This window comes from Odontomachus brunneus, unplaced genomic scaffold (genome assembly GCF_010583005.1).
Source record: "Odontomachus brunneus isolate Ranch 3 - 2012 unplaced genomic scaffold, Obru_v1 Obru_scaffold_096, whole genome shotgun sequence".
Classification (NCBI taxonomy): Eukaryota; Metazoa; Arthropoda; class Insecta; order Hymenoptera; family Formicidae; genus Odontomachus; species Odontomachus brunneus.
In genome coordinates this window covers 638,549-649,485 of record NW_022639546.1, presented here as the reverse complement: position 1 = coordinate 649,485, position 10,937 = coordinate 638,549, and the positions used below count along the sequence as shown (strand labels likewise).

General features: G+C 36.6%; 2 protein-coding genes across 7 annotated transcripts in view; one reads left to right on the top strand and one right to left on the bottom strand.

The window, feature by feature from the left end:
• The window catches only part of LOC116848499, a 12,930-nt gene extending 7,929 nt beyond the window's left edge, over positions 1 to 5,001 (bottom strand). The window contains exon 1 of the mRNA XM_032824647.1: positions 4,224 to 5,001. Within this exon, the coding sequence (XP_032680538.1) occupies positions 4,224 to 4,823 (600 nt within the window). The 5' untranslated portion in view covers positions 4,824 to 5,001. The remainder of the gene's footprint in view (positions 1 to 4,223) is intronic.
• Positions 1 to 10,937, top strand: part of LOC116848496 (E3 ubiquitin-protein ligase Ubr3) — a 32,814-nt gene that overhangs the window by 15,471 nt on the left and 6,406 nt on the right. For 5 of the 6 annotated variants that reach the window (XM_032824641.1, XM_032824642.1, XM_032824643.1 and 2 more), the window contains 11 exons: positions 6,535 to 6,716; positions 6,867 to 7,012; positions 7,230 to 7,372; positions 7,627 to 7,793; positions 8,019 to 8,262; positions 8,353 to 8,509; positions 8,695 to 9,006; positions 9,316 to 9,462; positions 9,597 to 9,775; positions 10,069 to 10,540; positions 10,649 to 10,794. In XM_032824641.1, the coding sequence (XP_032680532.1) occupies positions 6,535 to 6,716; positions 6,867 to 7,012; positions 7,230 to 7,372; positions 7,627 to 7,793; positions 8,019 to 8,262; positions 8,353 to 8,509; positions 8,695 to 9,006; positions 9,316 to 9,462; positions 9,597 to 9,775; positions 10,069 to 10,540; positions 10,649 to 10,794 (2,295 nt within the window). The remainder of the gene's footprint in view (positions 1 to 6,534; positions 6,717 to 6,866; positions 7,013 to 7,229; positions 7,373 to 7,626; positions 7,794 to 8,018; positions 8,263 to 8,352; positions 8,510 to 8,694; positions 9,007 to 9,315; positions 9,463 to 9,596; positions 9,776 to 10,068; positions 10,541 to 10,648; positions 10,795 to 10,937) is intronic. The other variant, XM_032824644.1, reaches the window with a different exon arrangement.

Here is a 10,937-nt window from a genome sequence, read left to right as displayed (position 1 = left end):
ACCGATCAGAGTGAATATTTCGCTGAACTTTCGAAAAATGTGCTGAAGTTGCGCTAAAAGTTCAACGAAATATTCGTAATATTCTCCTTGCATAGTCGCGACAATAATTTGTGTCAATTTGTCATATTTAAAATTGTTTTGTGCTCTTACTTCTCAATCAAAAAATAGGAAAAAGGGCAATTCGAGTTCAAGCACAGGACTAGTAGTGCTATATACCATATGGGTAAAAACCTTCCTTGTGTTAGAAAATCGTGTAATATTTATTGAACATGAATAATCAATATAAAATAATCATACGTTTCGGCTCAACCATGAACCCATCAGTAAATATTACACGATTTCCTAACACAAGGAAGGTTTTTACCCATATGGTATATAGCACTACTAGTCCTGTGCTTGAACTCGAATTGCCCTTTTTCCTATTTTTTGATTGAGAAGTAAGAGCACAAAACAATTTTAAATATGACAAATTGACACAAATTATTGTCGCGACTATGCAAGGAGAATATTACGAATATTTCGTTGAACTTTTAGCGCAACTTCAGCACATTTTTCGAAAGTTCAGCGAAATATTCACTCTGATCGGTAAATTTTCGTGGAAATATATAGGGTGGCCCACATAAAGTGTTACAAGCTAATAACTCTAAACATATTTGTCCTATCAAAAAGTTGTTCATAAGAAAGTTTCATATATTTGAGGGACTTTTCTAACTACGTAAACAAAAATGCATTTCCGTCCCCCCTTGAAGCGGGGAGTAACTTCAAAGTTTCAAATAGGACCTCCTATATAATATTACATATTTGGATTTTACGGAAAAAAACAAGTAAACTTTGTCTGAAACATTTCTTTAAAAAATGCTCCTATCAAAAGTTATAAACATTTAAACTTAAATTAATAAAAATAATTTTTTTGTAAAGTTTATTTATAACGATTTTTTTTGTAAAGACAAATAATGCTAACGCGCGTACACTTGGCTTCTTTTTTTTACTTTTTTTTAAAGTAATTTTGGTTTTATATCCCATCTTTTTTTTACAAAATAATATTAAACACTAAAAATCGTTCACCTCATTTTACACCTTTGGACTATTCGACAGTTCGAACATTTAATAAAATAAAACAAGACAGAAAAACTATGAGTCTTATTTAATTTATCATTAATTTCAATGCACTCTACGTTAAAGTTTAAATGTTTATAACTTTTGACAGGAGCATTTTCCAAAGAAATGTTTCAGACAAAGTTTACTTGTTTTTTTCCCATAGAATCCAAATGTGTAACATTGTATAGGGAGTCCCGCGAACTTTCTCACGAACAACTTTTTGATAGGACAAATATGTTTAAAGTTATTAGCTTGTAACACTTTACGTGGGTCACCCTGTATAATAAACAAGTTTCTAACGAAATTTTCGTGGAAATAACAAATTCCTTTCTAACGACGTATTTTGGACTTTGAGTAATTTCAAGTCTGTCGTTCTCTTAGCTTTCTTTTCTTACTGAAATTATTCGGTTTCCAGCACTACGTATCTTCGCGACTGAGTTTCGAGTTGAAGCTCTACAGAAGTTTGGACGTCACAAAGTCTTCAATCGCACTGAGAATCTAATTACTATCGTCACCTTGGTTACTCAAAAATAATGTCGATCAAGAAACGTAAATCCGTGCGGGAACGCACAGCGTTTTTCGGCCGCTCTGTATATCAACTAGCGACAGCTTCAATTAATCGGGCGACTTCCGCGAATTTGCAAATTCGTGTTATTCATCGTGACTGCCGGAATATCCGGAGTATCGAAAAATTGCGAATTTCCGTTGCACGGCACGTGTCTTGTTTTTTTTCCGTGATCAAGGATGAGAGATCGCGAGTAAAATCATGAACCAACCGGGCCGAACTGAGACTGATGTCACTTGATTCCGAGTGTGATACCATTTCTCCAACACCTAATGCCCGTTCGTGCTTAATAGAGACAATGGGGTTCCTGTTACGATATTATCAGAGCATGCTCGTAACACTGGATCCCCGGCTTGCTTGTCAATTCAACAAGTAAAACGCGTTCTCGCGCTCGTCCGTAAAATAAATCATATATTTTTAATTTTCCGAGCAGAGTCACACATATTCCAGAAAAACAGATAAGTCCAGACGAATTTGGACAGAATAGATTGTACACTTCTTGACAACGACGACAGGATGGACAACACTATGACTGATGACTGATTTTTGTGTAATATTATGGTACACATTTTTAAGTCCACGGACTTATACAGTTTTCGCAGAAAGCCTGGAGATAACGGCTCTGCGACAAACTCTTTGTTTATTGTGTTCATGGAATATTGTCTACGAGCGAACCTTTATCTCATGCAGTCATGCCTCATTATCGCACACTCACTAACGCCACTGCCTCTCAAGTTAAATCACATTAAATAAACAATAAACAAGATATCGATGCAAGCGAAATGATTGATAACAAACGTAATATGAAACAATGTGATAATTGATAATAAACGTAATATAAAACGTAATAATAAACGTAATATACGTAATATGACGTAAATGAGTAAAGAATGTGAGAACTAAACGATTTAAAGTATAACAATTGATAAAAAATTATGCGAGGAGCATCAAGCGCTATTATAAAATAGAAAAAATCGATAATATATGGATAAGATAAATGTACCAATGCCCGGACATGTACCTAATTCCGGATACTCTTATTATTTTGAATATTTCTCTAAATATTTCATCTTTCAACGTACACTAAATATAAATATTAAATGTATGTATACCAATATGTATGTATTATACGTTGAAAGTTTAAATATTCATATTCAAATATAAAAATAATAACAATGTCCGGAGATGAGTGCATATCCGGGCATTTACTTTATAGACATAACTAGAAAATACTACTATGTCTAAAAAGTAAGACCAATTTAAAATTTTTTTTTAAATCTTTATTTATTATTCCAAATCTATTTCGTCGCCTTCAAAGTAATCCCCCTCAGACACAATACACTTATGCCAACGTTTTTTCCAACTCTCAAAAAGTCGATTTCCGGAATGGCCTTCAAAGCTTTCTTCGATTCAGCTTTTTTTGCGAATAGTTTCACGCAAACAATGCATAATTTGACACCGATGTCTGTCACAGTGCTACCAATTTAGAACAAAAATATTTCTGACATTCGATATACCGGCGCAATTTAACTTGAAAATTGGTCTTACTTTTTGGACATAGTAGTATAATAGCAAAACAATCAACAATTAGTGTAATTGAATGTTTTACACGTTGGAACGACAGTTTCCTCGCGCTTGCAATCTTTCAACTGACGATAAGAGGGTGGCATGCAAAATTTATTTATATATCATACGTGCATATTTTTACAAGTGAAAGAATATCCCTGCTTAAAATAATGAATACAAAACGATAAGATTATATTTCAGTCCGAATTTCAATGTAGATCATTATTTTACTCATTCATATTGATTTAGATTGAAATTCAACATTATGTAATGTTGTCGTTTTGTATCCATCATGATTTTAAACAAAGATTTCTCTGTAAAATATATAGGAACGAGTGAAAGTCTCAGATATGACGCATCAAAGGGTGTCTGTGAACACGAAATTGTGTTACTCATACATGTCAGCGAATCTTTCTGATTAAAATCAGTTTCCACTGTATCTCAGTTGAAAATAAAGCGTAGCTTGTTAGAAACTGGTTATGGTCTATTTGGACTTCTCCCGAACGCTCCAAGTGACCCATCAACTTCCAGCAAGCCACTACAAGCTTCATTTTCAACTAGGAGTCAAGTGAGTAAAATTATATAATGACATTTTAAAATATCAACAGAGCTTCAGCCAGCATCGCTAAAATATCAATAGGAAAAAATTTTAATCAATCCCATTGATATCAATGATATATTACAGTGATATATATTCTAATAAATGATTAATGTCAATATGCAGAATCTTATTAGTCTCTGCAAGACTTTGATAACGCCTCGCGTCAATGATCCGAAGTTATTTCGATCCCCTTGAGCAAAGGAACTCGCTTTAAAGCTCTTTTCTAGACTACTCGAAAAAAAACGTAAAACAAGAATCGTTTCTTTATTCACTCTCTACCGAGCTGCCCGACATCAATTTGACCAGCAGCGACCCAGTCATCTTTCTAGCTAAGAAACCGCACCTTTTCCTTCACGCAACACACATATTACTACATACCACTACACGACATACCTGCATCTGATTCGCCAAGAGCACCAAGATACTCCTGTTGTACACCTGATAGTCGGATGGCACTATGAGCCTGTGAATAGATTTCAGAACATCCGGGAGTTCGCCCAATCTGGGCGACACGCATGATTTGGCGAACCGTATTATCGTGAAAGTCTCGAAGTTGTTTGGACCGCTGGCGTACAACTCGAATGTGTCGTACAGACCATGCACTTGGCCGACGTACTGTTCCAGCGATCTCAGACTGTCGTCGAGTCTGCGCTGCATCGGCAGCTGCAGCAGCAGCTGCGAGAGGACCGTGTTGATTTTGATTTCCATGCGCTCCTGATAGTCGTCGATCTTCTTGGCCACCCGATCGATACGCTGACGCAGCTCTTTCTCCATCCTTTTAACAAACATATAATCCTGCCCGGCGCCCTCGATCGCAGCGGTTGGACCATGCGAGCGGATCATATCCCAGGATTCCATCAATTCCATCACAGTCTCGCGACCCAGCCTGATCAGATCAATAGCATCGTACAGGTTGATGTCGAAGGCGCATCCGGGTCGCGTCCAAGACGCCAGGACGACCAGCAAAATCACGTGTACGCGTAACTTGGCCATCTGGAAGATTAAAACGGCAAGGAACGCGAGATTATACGGACGTAGGGCCCGAAATGTCGAGGTCCGTAGCCGACGAACGACGCGACGCGACGCTGACGCGCCAAGTCGAGACTAACGGCTGGCTCTCCTACTCTTTGTCTCCGCGTCGGTTGTCGCTTCGAATGGGACGACCAGTAACGGGCTGCGAATAACTGATGGATCAACGAGCGAGAAGGGGAAACGTTGTATCGCGGATATGAATTGAATCGGGTGGTGGTGTGCCTTCTCCTCGAGACGGGCGAAACTCTGGTGATGCGGGAAGCGCCCTGGTAGTGGGAGAACATATACAGAAGGAAATCATAAATATTGTGTAGATTTTTTTTTACTTCTGGATATTCGTCGCAACCATGTTGGATCGTGACGTCAGAGACGAGAAATGGTCACACGCTAAAAATTTCTGCGTGCTATTTTCAAATAAAAAGACACTTGAACGAAAGGACACTTCAGATCACTTGAACATACTTGCAAAATGCTCCGAAAAGCATTCTTTTCCCTTGGTAGTCATTAAGTAGTCGTGAAATTAACGTGACAAAATCAGGAGAAAAGGCAGAAGAGAAAAGTTGCACGTCATTAATTTTACGACTATTTATTGACTGTCGAGGAAAAAGGATCATTTCCGAAGCCTTTCGCAAGTATGCTCAAACGATCTAAAGTGCTCTTTTATACAAATATGTTTTTACTTCAAAATTTTGAACGTGCATTTTCTCGCTTCTGATGTCGTCTAGAGTTTCGCGGCAAGGGACCAGGAAACTTAAAGGAGAATTCACATCTTGGCACAGAAAAGCAGGAAGACAAAAGAATCCGAATTCGCGCTAATAGTCAGGTGATAGTCGATAGTTCTTGCTTTTCTATCGGCGCATGTCCTAATTAGCTGCTGCCTTTCTGTTTTCTGCCAAGGTGTAAATTCTTCCGCCAATCCCAAATGATGATAAACATAGGACAACTTTAATCGTACATGCTGAGCCAATATTGCAATGACACAAAAATTCGTATAAAAAGAAAAGAAAAGAATAATTAAGAGATTCATATATATGAATATGACTTGTGTCCACTACTGACTACCGTTTGCCATATTTGTTAGAATCAATTTTACAAGAGGAGCTTATGACACGCGACTCACCGATTCATCTTGTCTTCTATAAGGCAGTTAAACCATGTAATTACGTGAATAAGCGCGAAGATACACGCTTCTTAAGCAGCATTCTACATATTCACGTAAAAGATTCTGGTGAAGTCTGAAACAATAAAAGAGAATTTCGTTATTATTACGAAGAGAATTTTTAGGAAAACAACTTGTAATTTTTTACACGACTCTTCTTATATAAACTCGTGATTTTTAATCCGACCGTTTTACATATCTTGTTTTTTTGTTAACGATAAAATCACTATAAAATATAGTATCAGTTCATACAGTTAGGGCCGGTTTTTTAATATCAGTAAACTTTAATTCCAGTTTAAACTTTATTCTAACAATGCGTTTGTTTTGTTTAAACTGAGTTTAAGTTGATATCTAAGTTTAAACTATTATTGAAAAACCGGTTCTTATAAATATTATTACAGATAAAACTTTATGCCTATTCTTGCGAGTGTTGTGTACTCCGGAGTCTTTTGATTCTTGTTTCAGATCATCATGTACAGTAAAATAATGGTATCTTTTAATTTCTGTTCTCAGGTGGCTTTCTATGAAATTCTAAACGGAATGTGGGTTCGTAACGGATTACAAATAAAAGGACAAGCTATGACTTACATCCAATGCAATTTCTGCAACTCCATGGTGGACGCAGATTTGTATCTGTTGCAAATTTGTGCCACGAAATTACCGGCAGATGTTTTTGTCAAGACTATCATCGAAAAGTAAGTTGTTCTGCAGTTTCCTGCTTTTATCCCAGGATAATTATTCCGTTCGTTATCCAACGTTCACTCTTGAAAAGTCGTCGATGTAGAGTCTAAAGTATTTTTAAAAGTATACGATGTAAATATACGATATTAAAACGAAATTTACAGGTTTCACGTGAGAGAATGGTTGAGTGTTTGCTTGTACCGTGCACCACAGAATGACTATCCGGAGAATGAAAATGAGAATAGAACCCCAATGTTAGAAAGCTGCCTGACATTCTTAGCTACACTAATCAATGTGAGAACAAATCTTGGTAAGTTTTTACAATCGCATTCCTCTGATTTTTATTTTTTATTTGTTCTTGGACAGATTTGGTCTTAAGACAGATGCTCGATTACAGTAATATATATCACACAGATGGAACGAACAATTAAGATAATTGATAATAATTACCTTTACTTATTAATATCGTTGTGTGAGAATCTCTGTGAATCTCAGTGCGAGTGAGATTTTTTCTCTTTTCTCTTTAGGTTTATCTGATGCTGAAATGTCATGCCTCGAGATGGTAACTCTGTTATGTATGGGCGATAAAACGCATAGCCAGTTAATGGAGTTGATGCCGGAACGTTGTGGGACCACTCAAAACAGAGACTTTGAATCTGTCTTGGCTGATGTACGTTCATCGATAGAGCCTACTTGTACAAAAGTCTCGTTTTAATCTTTAATCTTTATTTTATTTCACACATTTTAATTTGAATTTTATATATTAAACTTTTAATTGGTCTTGCATGTTGAATTTTAGTAATATACTAATAATAATAGCATAACTTCTCTTTATAGAAAACCTGTATTAAGTTGTTTGATATATCTGATTTATGTAGAGGTTATTATTCTTACATGCTTAATAGAGCATAACGTATTTTACAGGTTGCACAGTACAGAGCTCCGAATCTTGAGGCGAGTGGCAATATGCAACAAGGAATGTACGGGCCGAAACCTCACGTGTGGGATGAGTTATTCGATCCTTTGCATGTTTTGTTAAGAGCGGTACACAGAAGAGACTTCCAAATATCAATGGATCGTTTCACAGAATAGTATGTCTTGATTTTATCGCCGAATCTCATAGATCTCTGCGAAAAGAAAAGAACATAGTATCTACTTTTGTTTTTAATATGATGATCTCTAATATATATCTATATAATTTAATACATATATAGCTAATTAAAATTTTAGCTTTATATGTAAAATTTTCTGACTTTACCGAATTTATAAATTTTATATATCTCATGTGTATAAGTTTAAAATTTTCTGTATTTTAGTGTTAAACAATCGGGGAAGCTAAAGAGCAGTGCGACTCCTTGGCCACCATTCAGACATCCCGCTCCAGTGTCATCAGACTATGACGATCCTCGGATAGTCTTGCGTACTCGAGTCTTTCACGCTATGATTCTGATAATACTTTACAAGGCTGTGAACGAGCACAACATATCGGAGCATATTATGGCATTAGCCATTTATTTACTGGAAATGGCGGTGATCACCGCAGAAACGCCGGATAAATCTGTGAGTGAAACAAACCGTTTTTTGTTTTTCACATTCTACGGATAAATATCGTGTGCGAACAATCTACATGATAAAATAATTATTTCTTAGATAAATCCTTTATGTCAGTACACTGGCGGCAGTTCTCGTGTAATAAAAGACATGGATCTAATTGGCTGGTATGAGAGCGATAATTTGTCCGAGAATTTGAGAACAGTGATACCCCGAGTGAATCTAGTCCAAGAGTCGGAATCAAACAGCTCAGACAGTGAGTACTTCTCAAACTACCATATGATGTTCCATATCAATGAAACATTAACGATAAATTTATCTGGCCAGCTATTGACGATTCTGACAAATGTTGCTGCCACCAAAGTATAATTTTTCTCATTAGAATTTATATTATCGTATGAACTTAATTTCCACTAATACATATTAATATATTATATGCAGTAAGGCATATTATTCGACCAGGTGAGTTCGAGTGGGAGGTGCAGGGAGAGATGATTGAGGTAGCGACGTCTCTGATGCTAAACAACGTGGAAGACGGTGCGGAAGAGGGTTCTTTAGAGCTGCTGGGACTACCGTCTGTGAGAGACGACAATGGCTCATCTAGTGCTACGTCTCTGCCCGCTTTACCCTCGTCGGCTGCAACGTCTACTACTTCTTTGCCGGCTTTGCCATCAGCTGCGAGCGCCGCTTCTCTGCCAGCTCTACCGTCGACTGCGACGGCTACATCTCTGCCGGCTCTACCATCAACTAATGGTTAGAGGGATTTACATAATATATAGATTACCCGTGTATAGATGTTACATATATCAGATAGTTATTAATTGTTATTATAGATCCGTATAAGTAAGTAACAAGTAAAGAATTATTTTAAATAATCGTTGTATTTTCATGTCATTATTATCATTATTATTTTTGATCATTTCAATTATCCAGAATTCATGTTAGACTTTCATTTAAAGTTATTTTAAAATTTTAATAACTCATCTTGAATATATTATTAATCATCGTATATTATCAACGCTCTAATGTGTGTAATATTGTGATATTTTAATTATATTACAGTGGAGTATAGTGTGGCTATTGTACCTGAAAATGCAATCGTCGCTATACCGTCTGGCGAAGACGAACTGCTAGGTTTACGGAGAGCTCAACCACCGTCCGGAGAGGATTCCATGGTTCTTGCCATCGAATCGCCTCCTTCACCAAACAGTATGTTCTTAATATTTTCTTTGCAGTTTTCGCTTCTCTTCTGTTGCAGATTCTTATCATTAATATAACATTATAGTTATTTCGACTTATATTTCGACTTTGTATTACAATTTGAAATTTTTTATAACAATTAGATACAGTCGGTGGTCAGCCTGCGTTACCACCCGTTCCTCAGCGTCCGGCGGTTATGGCCGGAAATGAGATAGTCGCAGCACAATCGGCGTATTCGCCTCGTCCCAGTTATAGAACAATAGAAATCGTTCCATCCACATCGAGTTCTCATAAACATTTCAACAAGAGGAGGGAGCCACAAGTAATATAACATATATTCATATAGTAATATAATATATCAACATATATTCTAATACTTTATCTTGCATTTCCATAATGTATACTATGCGCTTTTTTACCTTTATTCTGTATATTTCATAATTCACGTTTACTTCACATTCAGCATTTTTGCAACTATATATATATATATATATATATATATATATATATATATATATATATATATATTTTTTTTTAGAAATTATTTTATACATACTTTATAGTTCATGTTTTAAAAATCTTATTTTTTATATGACAAACTCACGTTTCTTTCAGATTGGACCGATACAATCGCAGACTGTGAAGGTGGGGGAAAGTATAATCTCTTTGCTGTTGAAACTACATTCTCAGCTGTCAGGCGTACCGGACAGCTACAATCCCGAACTAAGTGCAATGTCGGACAATGAGGCGGGCAGTAGTAGCAGCAATAATGGTTCCGCTGCTACATCGTCGCCGTCCTCATCGTCATCGTCGACGAGCAATGAATCGAGAATAGGTGACGGGACGTTCTTCATATCGCAATTACTCCGGAAGATATCGGGACTAGATCCAATGTGCAAACAATCGATCATCGAGACCAGGGACAAACTATGGCCCCGTATGCAAGAATGTGAGGGTGATGAGCAGCGTGAGAGGGAACACCGCGAACGGGAGGAACGTCGGCGGAGAGCGAAGGAGAGGCAACAAAAACTTATGGCGGAATTTGCCAATAAGCAGAAGCAATTTATGGAAAAAGCAATGAAGTCTGGTAAATGATTATTATTAACTAATACTAATAAAACGAGATATATAAATTGAAATATAACATTATTAATTGATTTAGTAACGACTGACGACTGTTCTCTTACTTTAACAGACGAAGCAGGTGCATCAGCGATGGATTGGGAGCAGGAGGAGAACACAACCAAATTAACAAGTAAAAAGGAGTACGACTGTGTGATATGTAATCAAACTACTCCCAGCAGTGAGGATAAGCCGATGGGACTTGTTGTATTAGTTCAAGTAATTGTGTTTTCTATTAATTTTCGAGATACATAACTAGTTTCCGCCACACGGAATAGACTTTCCGTCTGTTGTGTTAATATTCACGATTAGTATTTCGGCAGTTTAAACATTTAATAGTTTTAAATATTTTAATATTTATA